The 24,584-nt window shown below is 34.4% G+C and overlaps 1 protein-coding gene across 5 annotated transcripts in view; it reads left to right on the forward strand.

Moving 5' to 3' along the window:
• SNX13 (sorting nexin 13) overlaps positions 1-24,584 on the forward strand; it is a 135,397-nt gene that overhangs the window by 26,355 nt on the left and 84,458 nt on the right. For 2 of the 5 annotated variants that reach the window (XM_032287047.1, XM_032287045.1), the window contains exons 2-5: positions 17,099-17,211; positions 20,493-20,595; positions 22,281-22,370; positions 23,723-23,844. In XM_032287047.1, coding sequence (XP_032142938.1) covers positions 17,099-17,211; positions 20,493-20,595; positions 22,281-22,370; positions 23,723-23,844 — 428 coding nt within the window. Of the gene's footprint in view, positions 1-12,354; positions 17,212-20,492; positions 20,596-22,280; positions 22,371-23,722; positions 23,845-24,584 lie in introns of those variants that run through there. The other 3 variants (XM_032287046.1, XM_032287044.1, XM_032287049.1) reach the window with 3 other exon arrangements.

Below are 24,584 nucleotides of genomic sequence, written 5' to 3' on the forward strand. Positions count from 1 at the left end.
TTTTTAGTAGAGATGGGGTTTCACCACTCTGGCCAGGCTGGTCTTGAACTACTGACCTCAAGTGATCTGGCCGCCTCAGCCTCTCAAAGGGCTGGGATCATAGGTTTGAGCCACTGTGCATGGCAATTATGTTTAGCTTTCTAATGGCTTTCCTGAAAAACTGTTGCTGAGAACATTAACTAGTACTTCACGCTTTGTCTTTCAGATATATTCCTATATGATACAATTATTTATAAATTCATTGCTACAGATATAGTTAATGAGAGGGACCTTGGATATCAGCTGTTTCCAACCGGTTTATACATGAAGAAACCACGGCTTGGAGAGGTCAGCAATAATTACCTAGCCTAGAATTAGAAATTGTGTCTTTTAACAACGCACCCAGTTTTGTTTTGTTTTAAAACAAAACATTGATAGTGAGTTAACATTGATATAATGTAAAATTAACCATTTAAAAATGAATGATTCATTGGTGTTGAGTACATTCATCATGGTATGCAATCACCATCTCTCTTTAGTGTCAGAACATTTTTATCACCCTAAAAAGAAGACTGTACCCATTAAGCAATTTCTCATCATTTTCCTCCTCCCCCCAGCCCTTGACAGTCACCAAATCTGAGTTCTATTTCTATGGATTATGTATTCTGGCTATTTTATATAAATGAAATCATACAATCTGTGGCCTTTGTGTCTGGTTTCTTTCATTTAACATTTTGTATATATTTCTAATATATATATACAAATATATATATATTTCTAATATATATATTCCTAATATATATATATTAGAATAATCCTGCCCAGTATGTCAAATTTAATGTATTTTTGAAGTTCATTCATGTTGCAGCGTGTGCCAGCATGTTATTCCTTTTCATGGCTGAATTACAGGTAGATACCACAATTTGTTTGTCTGGTCATTCACTGATACATGTTTGGGTTATTTCCTCCTTTTGGCTGTTGTAATTAGTGCTGCTATGAACAGATATGTACATGTTTCTGTTTGAGTACCTGTTTTAAATCATTTTGGATGTGTACCTAGGAGTGGAATTGCTGGGTCATATCATAATTTTATGTGTAATTTTTTGAAAAACTGCCAGTTTTTTTACACAGTGGCAGCACCATTGTACATACCTCCAGTTTGTTTTTGTCTGCCCTGTCCTCCATCATGCTGAGATAATGCTGACTTGAAAAAGAAAATGAGCCAAAAATTAGTCGTTTTATTTGAGGTATGAACTCTTGGTGCATCTTTTGCAATATATTTTTCAACCAGTTTTATCTGTCATTTTTCCAATGGTATATTGGTTTATTGAATTGTATTTTGTTTTTTCCTTTTATTCAAGCTAAGGTGAATTTCTTTTCCCTTATTATATTTATGTTCCTGGAATCTACGGGAATGAGTTGGGAGGTCTAATTAAACATCAGTCTATTTATTGCACAAAATAAAAGGAAAATAATTAAGAAATAGCAACACTGAAATAGTATTGGCTATTTTGAAGGAGCTGTTTTTGGTTTTAATTGACAGTATTGGTCAAATCTCTTTGTCTTCTACCTTTTCTGTAGGAGTCAGTTTGTAGGGCTTGGTTTTGAGTCTTCTTAAATTTGAGGCCAGTGTATTGCTATGATGTATTTACTGAAATAATGTCTCGTTTTATATTTGATCAATGGATGTTGTAGAAAATTTTAATCATTTAAGATAGGTTAAATACTATTCATATCTATCTTTTTTTTCAACTTTTAAGTTCAGGGGTACCTGTGCAGGATGTGCAGGTTTGTTTCATAGGTAAGCATGTACCATGGTGATTTGCTGTACAGATTGTCTCATCACCTGGGTATTAAGCCCAGCAACTATTAGCTATTCTCCTCAGACAGGCGCCAGTGTGTATTTTTCCCTGCTGTGTGTCCATGTGCTCATCATTCATCTTCTACTTACAAGTGAGAACATGCAGTATTTGGTTTTTTGTTCTTGCATTAGTTTGCTGAGAATAATGGCTTCTACTTCCATCCATGTCCCTGCAGATAATGTGATCTTGTTAATCTCTTGTTCCTTTTTATGGCTGCAGAGTATTCCATGGTGTATATGTATCACATTTTCTTTATCCAGTCTATCATTGATGGGCTTTTGGATTGAATCTATATCTTTGCTATTGTGAATAGTGCTACAGTGAACATATATGTGCATGTATCTTAATAATTGAATGATTTTTATTCTTTTGGGTATATACCCAGTAATGGATTGCTTGGTCAAGTAGTATTTCTGCCTCTAGATCTTTGAGGAATTGCCATACTCTGTCACTGTGTTCCACATGGTTGAACTAATTTACACTGCTACCTACAGTGTGAAGTGTTCCTTTTTTTCTCCACAACCTTGCCAGCATCTGTTTCTTGACTTTGTAGTAGTCAGCATTCTGACTGGCATGAAATGGTGTCTCATTTTTTTTTTTTTTTATTAGCCTTTCTCTAATTATCAGTGATGTTGAGCTTTTCTTCATATGTTTCTTTTGTGAAGTGTCTCTTCATGTCCTTTTCTTGTGTAAGGGCTTTCTTTTAACACATAGAACACCGTTTCTTGCTTCAGTGCCTACTCATATTATTGTCTCTTTATCAGTAATTATGTTCTTCACCTGGCCATATCCTTATACTTGTTGGAAACTAAGGTGTCACTTTTTCCAAGATGCTTCCTCTGATTGACCCCCTTTCCTTGTTCCAACTGAGCCAGGTGACATTATTCCTTCCTAATGCCTTGTAGTAACTAAATCATATGTCATTTTACTTACTGTATTGTTTTGTAATTATATGTATGTTGTCTCCTGCAAAACTACAAGCTTTTATTATCCTTGTCACATGATAGACTTAAGTAAATGCTTATTGAATGAAAGAAAGAAGCTTCTAGTCTCAAAGAGGCAAATATGCATAAGTAACTACCATAGAATTGTAAATTGTGCAATGGCAGCAGAGAATACAAGGAACAACGTCTATTTGGGAAGAGTGTGAGGTGTTTATGAGGGAAGGTTTTCTTCGTGGAAGATACAGATTTCAGTTGGTTCTTGAGGAGAACTTGCTAAATTTTTTTTGCTTGAGAGTAAAAGTAATCCATCCTAGAGAAAAGAAGCAAGAGAGCAAGTCATGCTTATGGAAAAGTGAGATATTTTAGAATCTTTTTCAAAGGTCATTTTGGCAGTAAGGAGGATGGAATACAGGGACAAGCAGGAATTATGTAGTCATGCAGCTATAATGAAGGTTTTGTGTCAAGCTCTGGCTGTGAGGAAGGGAGGTTTCAAAAGATACTTAAGATATAAAATGGGCAGGCTCTGTTAGCTAATTGGCTGAAAAATTCCAAGAGGGTAATCCAAGGCAAATTTAGCATTTCTCTTCTCAGTAGATATTGATGCCTCCTTTTAAAAAAGTAAAAGAATACAGGAAACATTTGGGATCTTCAATGAATTTAATTTTGGACATGATAAGTTTATGATCCTTATGACAAATTTCAGGTAGAAGTGTTCAGTATGTAGTTTAGTATAAGTTTCTGAAACTCAGGAGATACATCTGAGCTGGAAGCATGGTTTTGGAAGTCACAGTACATATGGGTAGTTATAAGTGGTGGACTAGAAAACTCAAGGATTGCGTATATAGTAAGACTAGAGGAAGGTAAAAATAGAATCCTGGGAACTGCAAGCTTTCTTCTGCTTAAAGGTAATCAAAGGCATACTTGCATAGTAGTATTAATTTTTCTTGGTCTCTTTTATTTTCTGTATACTTTCCCAACTTTGATCAAAACAGCAGTAAAATTGTGATATATCATGTCTTGGACTTAGCATGAGATAAACCTTATAGCAAGTGTTGGGGCTGTGGCGGTGCTAAAGCATTCATGGCTTGTTTTTAGGGGGGATGTTGCTGCCAACTTAGTTTTATCCAGTTATTGCCTTGCAGATGTGTGAGTCCACTGATTCCTGGTTCCAGATATTTCTTTTTTTTTCTTCAAGAAAAGCCAGAAATCCAGATTTTTAAATGCCTACTCAGAATTTTGAAAAGTTCTGTGTTGGTCAGATAAAACATTGTGAGTTTCTGATTGCTTTCTTAATCCTTACATTCTTTGTAACGAAGACTAACTAGTGTCGCCTTCTGAGGTATTGAAATGTACTTGCTTCTGTTGCGTCGTAGGATAAGAAAAAAACTTTGACTGGAACCTACAGAAAATTAGTGGGAAAGGAGACAGGCTGAATCCCTGGGCTTGGAAGATTTAGAGATTGAGTGAGTGATAAGTTAAATGGGCTGAAACCCATCTGTAGTGACTGTACTGGCAGTGAATCAATCATTGCCACCTTTGGCTCCTTATTTACTGAGGTCCTGTTGTTTCTGGGACTTGAAATTGGAGTGGCTGTTAGGGAGGATTTTTTTTTTTTTTTTAATTATTTTGTCCTGCATATTTTAGTACAGAAATATTTGGTGTTTTGCCTCAAGAACATAACCAACATGAATGGAAATATTTCTTGCCGTCTGTGGCTTTAAAGATCTGAACACCTGGTATACCAAATGAACTCACAGATGATTTGTTAGGGCTGACTGTATTATCTTAATTAATTTATTTTTGTTGAATTAATTTAAAGAATTTTTTAGGAAATTTCCCTATTCATTCTATAGAAAAATCAAAGAGATATTTGGAATTGACCTTTGGTTATGCTATTGGTTGAAGATGTGGAAAGAGTCATGATTCTTTGAATTTGTTTGTTCATGTTTAGGAACAGATTTCCCATGGAAATTTCCATTTGTATAAAAATTAGATCTTACAATTAAAAATCATAATTTAAAAAATATGTGACAAGTTACTATAATTTGATTATTGATTCTTGATCTAACCAGCTTTTGATCATATCAGATTAAGTTATAAGAGGAAGTCATGGAGTAGGCTTCCTGAGTAAAGGAGATGTGATTGTTTTTTTTTTTTTTCTCTGAGATGGGAGTATAGTTGGAACTTAAGTACATGTGAATTTACCATGTTAACTAAAATTTTGATCAAATAATTTTAAGTTGTGTGGTACATATTTTATGTATGTTTATAGTGTTCCTTAAGGTTTTCTGTATCAGAGCTATTGATCTGTTACTTTTTAATACTAATATTAGGGATGATGAAAACTATGAGATGAATCTAAGTTAATTTTAATACTGTGTAGAACTAGGTTTTCTGTGTTTTATTAGAAGTTGAATGAATTTTGACTTTTACATTTTTTTTTCTCTTTCACTTGTTCTTTGGACATTGATAAGTCTATGTATCAGTTTATTATAATTCATGGCTAGTGCCATCTGGCTGTCATTCTTCCTCTTTTGTAAAGTCATCCTGTGCTTGTGATTATTTATATGTGGTTTTAAAATAACTTTTTGGAAACTCTTGAAAAGTGTGTTTATCTCTCACAAACTAGTATATGTAGAGTAAGAATCATATTCTTTCTTTATTGTCATTTATAAATGAAATCTTTATATATATTTAGACATGCCAGGGCAGGTGGTACATGCTGGTATTCCCAGCTACTCAGGAGGCTGATGTGGGAGGATCCTTTGAGTCTAGGAGTTGGAGGCTGCAGTAAGCTCTAATGGTACCACTAAATTCTAGTCTCGAAGAGAGTGAGAGACGTATTTTTTTAAACAAACACAACCTGTAAAAGTGTAAATAGCCTTGAGCATTGGGCTTAGTTTCACTAAATACATGTTAATTTATGTTCTGGTTTTGAATCAAGAGTTTTAAAGAATACTTTCCCTTTGGGTACACTGTTGAGTAGCCTCAACATTTGTGAACACTTGTTCACTTCAAGTTTTTGTTTTTGGAAATTACGAAATCTTTAGCATATAAAGTTAGTAACTGGTTTTGGGTGGTACAGTTTTAGTGGAAAGAGTTGGGTAATTGTAAATAAAAGAGATTGGTTTTTATTGTTCTTCTGCAAAACTGCCTTTTGAAGACAATTTAAAATGAGTTCTAAACATATTTAAGCTCTAAAGGCGTCATCTTTTCTGTATTTCCCAAACACTTTGTGAATCTCTTTATTGTGGCATTTACTACACTTATGTTATCATTACATGTATATTTTACCTTTTTAGCTTCTGAGCATAATAGGGGCAGAAACTGCCTCATTCATCTTTGTATCATTAAGGCCTAACACATACCCACCTAATAACAATAGAATCAGTATGAACCATCCAAAATAATTGGGTTGAAGGATAGTAGTTTTTGTGTTAAATGTCTGCATACCCACACATAAAATAGAATATTAAAGCTCATTACTTAGTTTCATATTTAAAGTAATCTTTTTCTTAATTGAAGTGCCATGCATGTGTTGTTCCAGTATAATTGTAGGAAATTTTAATTCTACATCAGTTTCCTGGCTTATAAACATATATCATGCTTATGGGCTATTTATCTCTCTGTGGTAGATAGTTAAGAAATGGAAGTGCATTTACTGTCCAAGTGAATTTTATGATTGTTGCTTTTTTTTTTTTTTTTTAAATGTTAATGAAAAACTTCAAACATTAAAAGTAGAATAATGAATTCCCTGTGCCCATGACCTGCTGAGACATTTATTAATTCATGGCCAATTATATTTCATTTATATCCTTTTTCACTTTTTCTCCACTCTATGCTTCCAGAATTATTTCAAAACAAATTCCAAATATGTGATTTCATCTGTAAGTATTTGATAATTCATTTCTAAAATGTAAGGGCCCTTTTTTTTTTTTGAGATAGGTCTGGCTCTAGCACCCAGGCTAGAGTGCGGTGGCACTGCAGCCTCAATATCTCAGGCTCAAGCGATCCTCCCACCTCACCCTTACTAAGTAGCTGAGATTACAGGTGTGCAGTACCATGCCTGGCCAATATTTTGAATTTTTTGGTAGAGACAGGGTTTTGCCATATTGCTTAGACAGGTTCTGAACTCCTGGGCTCAAGTGATCCCACCCACCTTGGCCTTCCAGTGTTGGGCTTACAGGTGTGAGTCACCACACTTGGCTAAAAACAACCATAGTACCATTAGGTCAGCAAAAATTGCACTATGTTAATATCATCAGATATTCAGAAAATGTCACTGCATTTCTTCTCCTTTTCCTCCTCACCCTCCTCTTCTTCCTTCTTACTCTCCTCCTCCTCTTTGTTCTTCTTCCACTATATTTTTGTTAAAATCCGTTTGAATAAGTTTTACACATTGCAGTTTACTCCGTAGGTTCCACCAAACTCCTTTTCTCCAACTCTCCTTTGTTCCACCATGTCCTCATTTGTTGAATTAACTATGTCTTTGCACTTTAGTGTTATCCACAGTTTAAGTTTTGCTTAGATAAGCTCCACAGTGTAGTGAAACATTTTCTCAGTCTTCTGCATTTCTTAGATTTAGGTTTGATTTTTTTTTTTTTCCCATCAAAATTCTTTCATAGATCGTGGTGGGCATTTTTCTTTCATGAGGTGTATAATGTCTGTGCACACTCGCACATGTGCTTTCTCCCCCCACCTCAAAGTGGCAGTAACAACTAGGTTATTACTAGACTCCTAATTCATTAAGGATTGCCATATGGTGATACTCTAATTCTGTCATGTGTTCTTTATTGTATGGAATACTTCTTTAAAGAGAATCTGGATTTTTATCAACTCTCTGATTACCTTGATAAATGCTTAATTCTCAACTACTTTTCAGAATTCTGAGTTGGCTATTTAGTATTGTTCAAATATGATCAATGGAGTTTTTAAGAAGAATCTTTATGATCTCCAAAACTCAAAACCTTGAAGCGTTTAAATCCATTGAGCTAACGTTCTTGCTCCTTTCATCTCTAGCCAGTTGGTGCCCCTTTAGGTTGTCTCCTGAGTCCTCTTGACATATTCTTAGTAGTCTTTGGTAGCTTCGTGGTGTTCCAGGTTTATCTTAAACTTATTTCCTGCTCCAGAATTGGAATCATCTAGTTCTCCAAGTGGAATTTTTAGCATTGTTCAAAGATGGTCAATGGGGTTTTCAAGAATAATCTTTATGATCTCGTGAACTCAAAAACTTGAAGTGTTTACATCCATTTATTTAAATTATTTCAATTATTTTTGCTTTCAATTATTTTTAAGGCAACACTCTTCCTTTTTCTGTGACATATAGTGTATACAATCAATCCCATTCCTAAACGAATTTAAAGTACCACTTATCTGTCAAATGGCAACAAAAGGAAGTAAATGTTTTTTCTTTTTCAAATACTAACAGTCTAAAAATAAAAGAATGTAGTGTTTCCTTTTTGGTGAAAATTGAAGGTAAATTTTAAAATTAAAATATTTTTATTATAGAAAGTTGTTAAGGTATAAAAACATGTATAGCCAGAAAAGTTTAGTTTCTAAAAAGTTCCTTTGATTAATTTGTTTCAGCCTTGATCATATAACTAAACGTTTTATCAGAAATTGAGGAATCTTTAGTAGTTTTGTAATTGGAAACTTTGAATATTTGCTGTAAGCTTGGCAGAATTATTCTTTACTATGCAGCCCCATCAACCCATGGTTTAAATACCGTTACTGTTCTTATTGTATCAGGGAAAGCATTCAGTAAATATACTCTTTTGATTATTTTAATCCTGTGGTTGCTTCTTCCAAATTCAGTGATTGCTAGTCTATGAACTGTATGGCAACCAATCTGTTTGTATCCTGAATAAATAATACACATTATGAATATATCTGCTATTGTTTTAAACTGTGTTCTGGCATTTTGTAATTTATATAATCTAGTTTTAAAAACACTGAATCTATATAGCTTGGTATCTTGTATTTTCTTTGTAATTGGATGTTTGTAGTCTACTATAAGCCTGTAGTAGTCTATGGTATTTTATATTTACTGCTTTAATAAAAAAAGATATGTTTAGATAGAGACCTACATATATGTATGTAATTCATTCTTGAAAATGTATGAAGTTGAAAAGTACACTTATATCATAAAGGAGATAGATTCTATTACCAATGAACTGAAAATTCATAGAGGTGTATGTATAACCTCAATTATTGTGGGCACTCTCAGTGGGAGAGGGAGGAAAAAGTGCACAGGTGTCTGGTGGTTATTGTTTTGCCTGCTGGCCAGTTAGCCAGCGTAGAGACAAGAGTAGTTGATTGAGGTGTCTATTCTTTCTACAGGCCCTCTACTTTGCTGTCTCACAGCTGAATTGAAAACTTTTACCATATCTCCAGTTTCTAAGGATATACTAGTTACCTTAAATAGATGTGAGTGGAAAAAAATATTTCTGTTTGGGACCAGTTGACCCAACAAATGTATTGATGATTCATGTGTGACTATTCCCTGAAAAGGAAATACTGATGCAGGTTGGCATCAGGGTATGTTGAGCAGCCAGAAGGACAGTATTTCTGTATATGAGTTCTCCCTTGGGGAGAACAAGGCCCAATCTACCAATTTTTTTTTTTCTTTTTTTTTTTGAGGATGGGGTGTTGGTGTGGGTTGCAGTGTAAGAGTATGTAACATTGTGTCTGAAGCCATGGGGTGAGACTGAGGAAGAGCACTTGAATTTAAGGTCCTTTGCCTTTTCACTTTCTTCTCTCCCTTTCCTTTGGTCTCCCCTTTTCTCTCTTTTTTCTGTTCCTTCCCTTACTTCATTTATCTAGTTAGTAATTTTCATGCTTTATGAGGAGCTTCTGTGTATTTGGCCTTGGTTAAATTATTCTATGATGTTGAATGAGAAAAGATTTCACATCAGGAGCACATCCTATTGAAGTTACCTGGAGAAGAATGTTCAACTTAATGTGGATACAATAAGGTGGGAGGAAAACAGTCTGCACTTGTTATAAGGCCAATTGGCCAATCTTCTTATGGCTACTTATTTTTATTGTAGGACTACATATATAATTTCTGTGACCCAAGTTTGCACTGAAGTAGTATCAACTGTAAGATCCTTAGCCCTATCTGTTTGGCAGCCCTATGCCATATAATGTATTTGAATATACCAGCTGAATATAACTCAGAGAGGGGTTGACCCATTCTGGTGAGATTCATCTCAGAGTCCAAGTTCCTTTCTATGGTATTTCTGACAGTCTCTTCTAAGATAGCTGATATAAAACAGCTGATCGAAAACAGCATTTCCCACTTAAACCCCACTCTCCACATGAACCAGGATAATCTACACCTGAATTAGCTGAATTAGGCACTGATAATCTAAATTAAGCACTGAATTAGTTATGTGATTGTGAATAAAGTTACTGGACCAGTCTGTTACAGCTAGACTTGAGAGATGATATCACAGCTCAGCCCCTTCATGATGCTGATGAGTATTCTGTAATTTCTGACTGTAAGTACCATATTATGCTATCTTTCATATCATAAATATCTTGAGAATCAAATAAGATAAATATCAGTATGCCTTGATAGGCAGAAAATATCACAAGATCAATTATTTCTACTTCTTTTCTGTTTTCAGGACGCATGTGTGTTGTTTGCATTGACATTTTTTAATTCTCAGAATCATGGAAGGAGAGGTCATTTTTAATGTCTTTTCATGTCACTGAGTTCAAACCAATCATGGAAGGAAGGTAGATTATCTGGGCAGGCTAATAAGTAGATACCCTTTGAAACTCAAATTTTTCCATTACTTATTTAGAAGATACATGAATAAATTGATTTTCAGGCCAGGAATTTATTATATTCATTTATTGCAGGTAGTTTTCTGGCTACTTTCTTGGCATATTAAACTGACTAATATTTAGATAAAAGCATTCATTTATGTTATTAGCATTGTTTTCTTTCTGTGACTTTTAAGGCAGTTGTCAGCTGACAAATTTTATGGGTTGAAGAGTCAAAATTTGCTGAGGATCAAATCTTATGCAATTTTAAAAACTTTTTTTATTGCTTTACTTTGCATAATAATAGTGATTAAGCCAAACTTGACCATTGGACTGTGAACTCATTTGCTCCCTGCAGTAACCACATGACACAGGTGAGGAAATGAAGGTGTGTAGTGGTTACACAACTAATAGTAAAGGTAAGATTTGAATGCAGTTAGTCCTGAGTCTGTAGTTTTTGAGCACTATGCCGCTACCTTCTAACAGTTTTGATAGCTTGTTAGAAATGAAAGAACTATAGGCCATATCCCAGACATACTGGATCATAATCTGCATTTTAACAAACTGTATTTAATACCCCTAAAGTTTGAGAAGTATTATAGTAGATGATATTGAGGGTTTCTTCCAGCTCACAGTTGTGAGTGATTCTGAGACCAGCCAGCATGGATATTTCAATGTCGATTATTACATTTAGCAAAGAAAATGGTAATATATTAAAGCAGCGGTCCCCAACCTTTATGGCACCCGGGGCCCCAGTTTCATGGAATATAGTTTTTCCCTGAACTTCGAGGTAGAAGTGATGGTTTTGAGATGAAACTCTTCTGCCTCAGATCATCAGGCATTAGTTAGATTATCATAAGGAGTGCTCAGCCTAGATCACTCACATGCACAGTTCACAACAGGGTTCACATTCCTATGAGAATCTAATGTTGCTGCTGATCTGATGGGGAGGCAGAGCTCAGGTGGTAACTCTCACTTGCTGCATGCTCACCTCCTGCTGTGCAGCCCAGTTCCTTACTGGCCTGCAGCCTGAGGGTTGGGTTGGGGACTCCTGTATTAAAGACATTTATTCTTCAGATTCCATTATAGGGCAACTCTTGAGAAAATACTTGTTTGAATTTGTGAAAGGTTTTTTACATAGAAGAAAATTACCCTAAATTTTATCATCTTGTATCATTTAAGGAAATAATTAGAAACCAATTATTTTTATATGGTCTTAGATTAAATATTTTTCTTAATGTCAGCCAATTAAACATATGAGAACACTAAGAATAACATAACTTGATTTTTGAACAATTCACTATTCTGATACTTCAGTGAACAGTTTAACATATGAAGTTAACTGTTATAATAGATTAATTACCAAGTAAATTAGCACTGCACTTGCTTGATTAGGAAAGTCTAATTTTCACAGTCTCTAGAATTTAAACATATCTTTCAAACTTAATTAAGGCAAGAATCCTGTTTTAGTTTTTTTTTTTTTTTTTGGAGATGGATTGTCACCCTGTTGCCCAGGCTGGAGTGCAATGGTGCAGTCTTGGCTCACTGCAACCTCCACCTCCTGGGTTCAAGTGATTCTCCTGCCTCAGCCTTCCTGGTAGCTGGGATTATAGGCACACACCACAATGCCCAACTAATTTGTTAATATCTGTTGCAGAGATGGGGTTTCACCATGTTGGCCAGGCCCGTCTCGAACTTCTGACCTCATGATTCACCTGCCTCGGCCTCCCAAAGTGCTAGAATTACAAGTGTGAGCCACCATACCGGCCTTAGTTTTTTTTTTTTTTTTTTTTTTTTTTTTAAACACGACAGTAATGGCTGTTTCTTCACTATTAAATGATCACCTGGCACATTGTAGAAATTCACAAGTATTTGTTGAATGAATGAATGAATAGGAGTTTGGTTTAGGTGATTTTGCTAATGATTTCAAGTAAATAATAAAACACCTGTTAGAATATAAAAAGTTGAGTTTTTAGAAAAATCAGGTATTTCCCTTTGTTAACAAATTGGTACATTAATATTCTGCATATCAACGAATTTTGACTCTTTTTTGAAAATTTCATTGTGAAAGATATAATTTGAACATAAGAAATTAAAACATTTATATAATTCAGTCCAAACAGCTGGTTAAAAAATAGAATGCTGGGGGAGGCAGAGCAGAATGGTCAAATGGAAGCCTCTACTGATTGTCCTCACCACAGGAACACCAAATTGCACAACTATGCACATATAAAACACCTTCATAAGAACCAAAAATCAGATGACTCATCACAGTAGCTGGTTTTAACTTCATATTGCTGCAAGCGGCACTGGAGAGGTTAAGAAAGACAGTATTGAATTGTCAGTGCCATCCCTCCCTCATCCCTTGGCAGAAGCTGAGTGGTGGGGAGAGAAAATCTGTATACTTCGGGGAGGGAGAACACAGTGATTGTGGGACTTTGCATTGGATAAAACTCAGCCAGAGCCCATGGATGACATTGCATTTGGACCAGCCCTAGGCATAGGGGAATTGGCCATCCCAGTGGTTGGAACCTGAGTCTCGCAAGCCTTACCACTGCAGGCCAAAGTGCTCTGGGGTCCTAAATAAACTTGAAAGTCAGGCTAGGCCACAAGGAGTGCAATTCCTGGGCAAGTCCTGGTGCTGTGCTGGGTTTGGAGCCACCACACCACCCGTGAGACATCAGCTGGGGCGGCAAAGGGAGCTCTTGTGCCACCCTTCCTCCCACCCCAAGTAGTGTACCTTGCAGCTCTGAGAAAGACTCCTTCACTCTGCTTGAGGAGAGGAGAGGGAAGAGTGAAGAGGATTTCTGTCTTGCAGCTTGGATACCAGCTTAGCCACAGTAGGACAGGGTACCAGTTACCACAGAGTCCTGAGGCCCCTGTTTCAGGCCCTAGCTCCCAGACAGCATTTCTAGACACACCCTTGCCAGGAGGGAACCTACTGCTTTGAAGGGTAGGACCTAGTCCTGGCAGGATTTATTACCTGCTGACTAAAGAGCCCTTGGGCCCTGAGTAACCAGCAGTGGTACCCAGGCAGTACTTTGCATGGCCCTTGGGTGAGATTCAGAGACATTTGCATTGGGTAATGCAATGCTGGCTTTAGGTGTGACCAAGTAGATTTCCAGTTGTGGTGACTATGAGGAGGGACTTCTGCTTCAGAAAAGGAGAGGGAAGAGTTGAAGGGACTTTGTCTTGCAGCTTAGATACCAGCTTGGTTACAGAGGGATACAGCACCAGATGGGCCCTTGGGGTTCCTGATTCTAGGTCTTGGCTCTTGTATAGCATCTCTGGTCCTACCCTGAACCAGAGGGGAGCCCACTGCCCTGAAGGGGGAGTCTCATTCACCACAGCTGACAGAAGAGCCCTTGGTTCTTGAATGAATATTGGTAGCCAGGCAGTACTTGCAATGGACCTGGGACTGTGCTCTTCGTGGGGAGAGATTCCTGTGCTTGTGGAAAGGGGAGGGAAGAATGGGAAGGACATCATCTTGTGGCTTGGGTGCTAGCTCACCTGCAGTAGAGTAGAGCAGCAGGTAGATTCCTGAGGTTTCCATGTCCAGGCCCTGGCTTCCAGACAGCATCTCTTAACCTGCTCAGGAATGAGAAACTTGCCACCTTGAAGGGAAGGACACAAGCCTATTTGGCTTTGCTACCTGCAGATTGTAGAGCCCTAGGGCCTCAAGTGAACATAGGCAGTGGCCAGGCCATGGTTACCACAGGTCTTGGGTTTGACCCAGTGCTTTGTTGGCTTCAGGTCTAATCCAGTACAGTCACAGTGGACCTCCCCCAGCTCCATATAACTTAGCAGAGAGAGAGAGAAACTCTGTTTGTTTGGGAGAATGAAAGGGAAGAGAACAAGATTCTCTGCGTGGTAGTTTAGATAATTCTTCCACATCTTATTCAGGATCATGAAGGCAATACCACAAGACTTTCAGAGCCATAACGTTAGTAGGATTAGGTTGCCCCTAATGTATATATGGCTACAGTGACTAGAAACATAGATCCTAACACCCAAGTTTTTTCAAATACCTGGAAAGCCTTCCCAAGAAGGACTGGCACAAACAAGCCCAGACTGCAAAGACTATAATAAATGCCTAACTCTTCGGTGTCCAGACATCAGTGAACATCCACAAGCGTCAAGATCATCCAGGAAAACACTGACCTCACCCATTGAACTAAGGAAGATACCACAGACCAATCCTGGAGACAGATAACATGTCCTCTTGGGTAGAGAAATCAAAATAGTTGTTTTGAGGAAATATGGCAAAATTCAAGGTAATACCGAGAAGGAATTAAGAATCTTATCAGATAAATATAACAAAGAGATTGAATTAATTTAAAAAAGCAAAAATCCTGAAGTTGAAAAATGCAGTTGACCTACTGAAGAATGCACCAGAATTTCTTGACAGAACTTATAGAGCAGAAGAAGGAATGAGTGAACTTGAAGACAGGCTAATTGAAAGTACACAGGAGAAAAAAGAATAAGAAATAATGAGGCACAACTACACAATCTAGAAAATAGCCTCAAAAGAGCAACTATGAGAGTTATTGTCCTTAAAGAGAAGATAGAGAGTTAGGGGTAGAAAATTTATTCAAATAGATAATAACAGAGAACCTCCCAAACCTAGCAAATGATGTCAGTATTCAAATACAAGGAGGTTATAGAACACCAAGCAGATTTAGCCCAAGACTACCTCAAGATACAAGATACCTCAGAGATCAAGGATGAAGAAAGGATCCTAAAAACAAGAGAAAAAGAAACAAATAACATGCAGTGGTGCTCCAGTACATTTGGCGGCAGACTTCTCAGTGGAAGCTGTACATACAGGCCAGGAGAGAGTGACATGCCATATTGTAGTGTGGATCAGGAACTTCAGCAAAGTATTATTAGAGGAACTAAGTGACTCTGTACTTTGTTCTGAATAAATGTGTCTATCTTATTAGCTCTTAGAAGGAAGTGAGAGGACACTTCTTTCGGTGAAATAGTATTCCCTTCTGATTCAGAGAGGAGAGAACATGGAAGCAGAGCAGAAACTTCATTAGCAGGCATTCTGTCCTTTGGTTAAAAGGTAAAAGTGGCTAGGATGTGGAACAAGGATTAAGAAAACACAAATGAGTAAATAAGAGTTATATAACTCTGAGGGACATAAAAGAAGATATGATCAATTGGAAAAAATGTCATTTTGGGATAGAAACACTCAGTATTTTATGTCTCCCTAAATAAATCTTGTCCAGGATTTCTGTTGATTTGTTATCTAATCATTTGTAGTTGCTTAGACCAGCCCTATATAGTTGCTTTATTTTTCTCCATAGCACTTATCCCCATGTGATATAACTATATATTTACTTAGTTAATTTTCTTTTTCCCCCCTTCTGGAATGTAAACTTACAAAGTTATGTGAACTTATGAGGGTATGTTTGTGTTCACCTTACTAGAATGTAGGTTTATGAGGGTATGTTTTATTCCCTTGTGCTATCTTCAGTACCTTGAACTGTGCTTGGCAGAGAGGAAGCAGTGAGTGACTGGTGAGTAAGTGAATGAATGAATGAATACATAAAACACCCCTTTCTTTCATAATTCACAGCACTTATTGTCCTATAGTTTTTTTGGTCATTAATTTTGTTTAGTGTAGCATCTTATAATGCTTTCTATTATTTCCTTTTGGTTCAGTGTCTAATTGTTTCATTCCTATAGGACATTCTTCTCTATGTTCCTTGATGGCATGAGTGGGACAAATGCTTCCTTTGTGTACTACCTCACAGTGCAAGACGAATGGATATAGGAACTTGTTGAATTGAATACATGTATTTATTTATAATGACTTAAATTGACAAAATCCAATTTGCCTTTAATAAAAGAATATTTTTTTATTGGCTAAAACAGTATAATTCTGCATGAAATAATTTGTTTTTAGTGGACGAATTCTTTCTGGTAATGTTTTGTTGAGCTCATAGTAAATTTTGGTAACTGGAAGTTGGAACTTTTGTAATTATAATTGTATGAGTTTCTACACATAATTTGAGTAAAATAATATCACAGTTTTCAGTGAGATAAGGATTTCTTACCTTGAAATTTCAATTTCTGAAAAAATGTCTGTTTATTCTGTAGTTATATTGGGACTTAATTTCAAGTTGAAATATTCTAAATAAGTATAACTTTGTAGCCTACTTATCCTTTATATATATATTTGTAAATATAAATATAAAAATGTTTTTTGTATATACTTTGTTGTATTTCTCATGCCAGAATTTCATTTAACAGTTTGTGTAGCTATTTCTGTCCTATACCTTTGCATTATCATTAGCATTTTTAAAAATTAATTGTAGATGTTCTATAAATCTCTCTGTATATAGATTTTGTATATTGTTTTTTGGAGATAAATTTTCAAGTGTACACTTCACATTTTCAAAAGTTACTGAAATAATACCATAAATGTTTACAAGAAGAAACTTAAAACTATGTAGAAGTTTTGTTGGTTCTTTTCTAATTCATATGGAGGACTATTTACTTATTTACTTAACGCTTTTTGCTTTATTTCAGGCCAGTCTATCCATATGGGGATGGGGAAGCCTTGGCATTGTCCTGTTTCTAATAACCTTTGGACCCTTTGTAATATTTTATTTGACATTTTATATCCTCTGCTTTGTGGGTGGGTAAGTATACTCAATTATAATTTTACAATTTGTGTGTCATATCTCGTTCAAATGGAAACCAATGACTGTGAGAAACGAGAGTAAGATTTATTTGTGAATGCCATTTTTAGTAAATTGCTTTTCCTGAAGTTAAAAAGATGAAGATAGCTGTACAAATAAAAACAATGATTGTCATTATTTGTGTCAGAAATACGGGTAGTCCTTCAATAATAAAATGTCCATTTCTAAAGGTATGAACTATGTTTTTAGTGATAATATGTAGTTTTAAAGATTTTTCAATTTTTTTGGTGTTATTTCTCCTTTAAAGTTGAAAAAATTTTTGCATTATGTTAAGGTAAGTAAGTTAAATTGAGACTACACATGAATTTTACTTTACAGAAATTGTTTCATTGATTGGACTTGAAACAATAATGTTAATTTTTTCCTTTAATGAATGTTGTCGTTTTGGTCTAGAAAATTCAAATATCTGATTTTGTCATTTTCTCTTTATAGTTATTTGGTTTATGTTTATATTTTCCCTTAAGTTGATAAATCTGTACAAGAGAGGTTTCAGTCATAATTTATTGTAGCTTTGTATGCAGAGCATTTGGTGTCAGACATGAATTACAAGGAAATATTCAAAAATGTATAGACAAGGGATGTTTGTTATTTAGACACTGTCACCAAGGTAACTTAGTTGAAATGAGTATTTTGTTGTTAATATGTGTGTATGTATGTTTATACTATATATTTGTGTAGTTAGTTGTGGAATGAACACTGATTTCTTTCTGAACAATCTTTTGAGACCCCAGATATTTGGAGTTGTTTGAGCCTATAGGTTTAGACTATTTAGCTAAATTGAATAGCATATATAAACAGTAGCTTGAGAAACTATTAAGACACTGAAGGAGTAGTTTCTAAATATATCTATCACTTTTTTGGGGGTACAGATTTGATAGACATGTTATAGTCCTTCTATAGGGAGCATACACTTGAACAAGTGAGAAGAAATGAGCAGCTACATCAAGGACTCTCCATAAAACTATATTTTATGTTTGATTTAGTATTTTCATATTAATGGCCTAGATATGATACTGTGTACTGAAACATTTAAACTTATATCAGCCAAAGAGTTCAGAGTGTCTTTATTGATGATAAAGATGATTGAAGATAATACAGATCTGCAGCCAAATGGGTTTCCAAATTACACTCCTCCGTTGCTGTTAAGGCCACCACATGGCTGAATAGTGACATGGTTGTACCTTTCCCTCTCAGAGTCAAGGCTGCATTTATTGATTGGAAAGGAAATTACTTGTCTTGACTTTTTTTTTTTTTTTGAAAGGTACAAATTTCTCCTAATTTTATGAATTGAATTAGCCCTTGTAAGCGTGAAGGAAAAGGATTTCACAGTATTCCCTAATACTTTAAAGAGAGAATATTGCAGCTTTGTAGGCTAAGGTAGGAGCCCTTGGAAGGTGGATAAGTGAAGAATTATTCCTTTTTTACTCAACTGCTGCAAATAAGATTTGGGAAAAAGAGAAGAGTGATCAATGTATTCATTTTTAAAATTTTTAAGTCTTCGAAAAAAACCACCACCAGATTCTGCACAAAGTTCATTCATTTTTAAAGTCATGAGAACCTTTGTTATTTCTTTTTCGTATGTCATAATTTATCAAGGAATAATTTCAAAAAATCTTTCGAATGCTTATAAAATTTTGTAAGAATTTGGAGGTAAGGTGGGATACTAGAGGACAGTTTGTACTAAAACAATCTTTAGACAATATTGAGTCACATGGTAGGGTCTGTGGAACCCTCTCTCTCTCTCTCTTTTTTTTTTTTTTTTTTTTTTTTGCTAATAAAAGTTAAGTTTTTAAGTTCTGCTGTTTACTCTTTAAAGTGTTGATAATGTACATGTTTTGCTTATAGTCAAAGTTAACCCCCGTTCTTTTTTTAACATAAAGAATGCTTTTGGAAAAGAAAACACATGGGGATTTTTCGTTGTTATAGGATACTTTCAGTACTGTATTATGGTTCTTTTGTGGTGTTCTGTTATATTAGTTGGGTTATATAATTATTTATTGTACTCTACTGAAATTTAAATTATTACTTAAACTTTATAGCTGAAACTACTATTTAGATTACTTTAAAATCAGACGGCTCTTTATCTTGCCTTCCTGTCATTATACACTTGTGGGCAAAAGTTAATGTCTTAGTCTGTTTCTTGATAATTATGTTTTTAATAACACAGTGTTAATGTAAACATTTTATTGTGTCTGTAAATATGCTTAATAACCAGGCAAAACTGAAATATCAGGCCAACTTGAATCTTAATATCATCTTTAACACAGATAGATGAAATTTAGCAGTAATTCTGAGACCAGCCTTTTACAAAAAAACACAAAAGCAGAATTAATGACGTAAACTGATTTATTTGTGTTCTCTACCCTCAACCCCTACTTTGTGATACTTGTACTGAAGACTAGTGAGAAGGCAGGTAGCCACAAAAAATGGAGGACTTTGGGAATCTTCCTTTCAGTAGTTGAGACTGACAGTCTGTAATTTTTTACTCTTCCCTTCCTGTCATTACAGTCTTTGAATCATTATAAGATTACTATAAGATTAAAATTTTTTGATGGATTTCCAGTACTTTGCTTTATTGGTAAATTTTAAATCTATGAAATACTGATAATATTTAGTTAATACTTAGAGTGAAATAGTTCTACATCACCATATATCTTCCTGGATCTTGTAATTATTTTAAAAAATAATTAAACTTTTTGGGATACATTTATATTTTCCTAATTCCAGCCTTATTTTAAACAAATCATAGATTGGATTATTTTTTCCCTGAGTAGCCTTTATTTGTTTATTCTATTCTGTATTCATATTGGCAAGTTATCGAAATACAATACCTCATGTTAATTGGTTAACAGAACTATAGAATTTGGTCATTTAGCTACAGACTTAGTTCTCATTTGTCTTTATCCATGGTTATTAGCTAGCCTGCTTGTTTAATGAGGGCTGATTTTTCTTAAGTTTGAAAATGTCACTTAAGATTCTTTAGGAAATATATAGGATTAAAACTTTAAAAGGCCTTATTGTGTAATTCACAAAATGTTTATAGTTGTTTTAAACTTAAGAAACTAATAAAATATTTCAATTTCTTGCTTTGCCAAAGTCACAAATTGACTTTTTAGTGAATGATAAGCCATCTGTGAACTCTGAAAAATATTCTTTGTAGTAGATTCATTAAGTTATAGGAAAATTTTGTTTTTATATTTGTGATAAATTTTTCTTTCTAGGGGTTTAGTGGTTACTCTCCTGTTTGGAAAAACAAACTCAGAGAAGTACCTAGAACAGTGTGAACACTCATTTCTTCCTCCAACATCAACTGGGGTTCCTAAGGTAAATAGTTTGAGGGAATATGAAACCTCAAAGTTCAGTTCTTTGCAATGACAATAGAGTATATAGCTTGACAAATTTTCCTATAATTCACTAATGCTCACAGGCAAGTAATGGGAGATTGTCTAATTATACTTAGGAAATATATTTTTAAAGGCCATCTAAAAAATTTCCTTAGTGTTAGATTTAAAAAGTGGGAATACAAACTTGAGAAAAATAAATTGGTTAGTTTATTTTGGGTATTTTTCCTGTTATCTTATCATAGAATTTCAAAGCATCATGCATATGATTTGTAAGAATGACAATGAATATTTTGGTTTGAATGAAATAAATTGCAGAGTTACCAGAGGGAAAAAGTGGATACTTTTCATCACTTTGAAGAATATAGCTTATAATTAGATTATGCAGCATCTATAAATTTAATAATTCAGGCCTAATTTTTATCATCTTCATTGGTGCTATGCTCTTATTTTTTTAGGATCATACTCTATAAATAAAATTGGATTTGTATAGGCTTCAGATTTGTAGTACCTTCTATTCTTGTGTGATTGAGATGGCCTTATTTTGTATTAAGACAGGCAAGTGGCTTGGAGTTGATACTAGTAACAGCTTTCTTTACAGTTACTAACTTGTGTATTTTATGCTAAAATGCAGGAGATGTAGAGTTAAATAATGTCCAATATAATTTTACATTACTTTTAATAAAATAATTTCACTCTATTCCACTGACTTTTATATTGATAAACTGATTTTTAATATTTAAACATTTATAACCTGCAACTTTTCTCTCCTTTAGGACTCATATTAATACATATTTTTTTACTTTGCTTACAGGTCTTAGGAAATTAACCTTTTCTTTTTTGAACCATTTCTTAGCTATTTATAGTGTACATTCATTTGAATAGTATATACTGAGGATAGGAAATATTTTAAGAATTAAGATCATTAACAGTAATAAATTATATTCAAGACTGGTTAGGTCTTCTATAATCCATTTTTTAATAGATGGTATAAAAACTGGGTTTGATTTTTGTTTCTAAAATATGATTTATAAGTATGTTTTATAAAAAAAATTCATTGATTTCATATTATAATGTGAAGCATGTATTTTTAATGTAGATATCTATGTCTATATCTCTATATTTATATATATTTGTGGTTTTCTTTTTTTAGGAGTCTCTCACTACCTTTCACCCAATTTTCAGGCCACTGATCTTTCTGAACACTAAAAAGTAGAGAAATACGTTTTCTTAAGTTGCCAAAAAGTATCCCTAAGTAAAATCAGCTTAAAAATACAATTATTTGGCAGCTACTCTACTGTTTTGGACTGAGAAATGGTAGGGGAAAGAGGGAGAATGTCCAATAAAGACAGTTTGACTCGCATGAAACACTAATTTTGTAGTTGTAAAGTTTTGTTGAAATATGGCAGCAGCATAACTATACATTTGCAGTTTTCCTACATTCTAAATAATGTTTGCTGATTTAATTGAATTTTTGAGGATAATAGTTTTTGGGGAGTATCTAATTTTGTTACCTTGAGAATTAGTGGTTGGCTTATACTAGCACCTCAAATAAGGTTATTGACTTGAGGATAATGAAGGGATATTACATTGAGTATTCAATTGGAATTAAACTGGTGAGATTTTAGATTAAAAACTGCTCAGTAAGATGTTATGATTTTCTTTAAGTGCTTAGAAGAAATGAAACGGGAAGCCAGGACTATTAAGATTGATAGAAGATTGACCGGTGCCAATATAATTGATGAACCTCTCCAGCAAGTGAGTTTCAGTTTGTGGTATTTGAATTGCATAGATTTTGTGTTAGGTGTATTTCTCTTGAAAACACCAAGAAACAATTTTTGCTCTTTAACTAATACCCTGGAATTTAATAATGTTATCCTCAAATTTTATATGTGAAGATGCTTCCTTAGTTATTAACTCACTTTTAGTGAGGTGGTTTACTTTATATAAAAGCTTTTTGATTGAATTTGCATTTAGAAAAATTGTTTTTACTGACATATTTGATAGTGTTTCTTAAAATTTTACAGTTAAAGTATTACTCTTTTGTTGATCAATAAACTTAGTGATGTGGTAAATTAGACTTTTTTTCCTACTGGTTTTATTATCTTTTAAAAATGGAAATGAAATACTGGATCCAAAAACATTAAAAAATTAGAGATAGGCAAGAAACTATGCCCCCTGAAATATTTTTCATTGATGTTTGTTTGATTAGATGATTATTATAAAAATGTGTACTTTAGAATTTAAAATTTATTACTAATATTTAGTTTATCTGGTTTGTAAAAATTATGCATTGAGGTTGTATATTTACTATTTATTGTCTAAATACTGTTGGCAGTATCAAAGGTATTAGTAAAATTAAGTGAACTCCTGTATCATTTTTATAATTAGACTTCGATGGATCTGATGATATAATCTTTAAAAAATTGGGTTTATATTCTTTATTATTTTACATCTCATTTCATTAAACTGATTGATTTATTTATTAGATTATAGCATGGAAAGTTTATTTTATTTCTGCAAACTCTTCTTTACCTGGATTTATGGGGGCCTTGGCCATAGATAGTGTTTTAATTCTTTTTCTTTTTGATAAGGAGTCTCACTCTGTCACCAGGCTGGCGTGTAGTGGCACGGCCTTGGCTCACTGCAATCTCTGCCTCCCAGGTTCAAGTGATTTTCCTGCTTCAGCCTCCCGAGGAGCTGGGACTACAGGTGCATACCACCATGCCTGGTTAATTTCTGTATTTTTAGTAGAGATGGGGTCTCACCATGTTGGCCAGGATGGTCTTGATATCTTGACCTCGTGATCCACCCTCCTCGGCCCCCTAAATTGCTGGAATTGTAGGCGTGAGCCACCACGCCTGACCTAATTTTTTTTTTTTTTTTAATCTAGGCAGTATGTAAGTTGGGATACCAGGATAATTTAAAAATGTTTCAAATGGTTTTTAGCATGTCGATGCTTTTGTAATGAAGGCAGGCATTTACCACCATAAATTAATATGTAGAGTGTAAATGTAAATTGCCAGGTACAGCATACTTTTTAAATCTTATCTGTATCTTTTTAAATCTTAAAAAGTTGTAATATTTTTCCCCCAATATTTTTGTTACAGGTTATCCAGTTTTCCTTGAGGGATTATGTCCAGTATTGGTATTATACACTAAGCGATGATGAATCTTTTCTTCTTGAAATTAGGCAGACTCTTCAAAATGCACTAATTCAGTTTGCTACTAGGTAAGGACACTGCATTGTATTTATGCAGAAAAATTTAGATGTATAGTTTGAACCAGTAAGGAAAATAACTTTTAAAGGGAGGAATTGTTTATTAAAAGGTAAGTAGGACAGCAGATTATTATTGTGGGATAACTCCAAGATTTTAGAACTGTAGCCTCTAAAACCTTTAAATTACCCCAGATTTGAGGTTTTTACAGAATGTTTATCTTGATTAAGCCCTACTGAGTCTGTGTGGTAATTTTTTTTGGGGTCCAAGTTAGGTGACTTTTCAAATCTGTTACCCCACTTATTGATACTATTCCCCCCTCTTCCCTAGATCCTCTGTTTTGTGTGAGTGCTATGAAAATAGGTTAGTTGCAGTATAACTGCTCTTCTCCACTTAGTTTTGCCTTAACTCTTCTCCTAATCATGGCACATACCTATTGGAAGTCCTCTTAGAGGGAGGAGAATGGACCGAAGAAACATAAGTCAGTGGAGAATATTCAAATTTGTATTTTTCAGAAAAGAAGTATATTTTGGTGAGTTTAAGAAACTTTTCCTGTCAGATAAACTAAAATTCTTACTTTACAAACCAGCTATGTACTGCTTCCCATATGACGAAAGTATTTTGGCCTCTATTCTTGTACTGAAACTACTAGGATTTTTTTTTTTTTTTTTTTTTTGGGGGGTTTTTTATAATTTTTTTTAATTTTTTTTTTTTTATTTTTTTTTTTTAAGGGTTTTTTTTTTTTTTTTTTTTT

This window comes from Sapajus apella, unplaced genomic scaffold (assembly GCF_009761245.1).
Source record: "Sapajus apella isolate SASKATOON/1434 unplaced genomic scaffold, GSC_monkey_1.0 scaffold19, whole genome shotgun sequence".
NCBI lineage: Eukaryota > Metazoa > Chordata > Mammalia > Primates > Cebidae > Sapajus > Sapajus apella.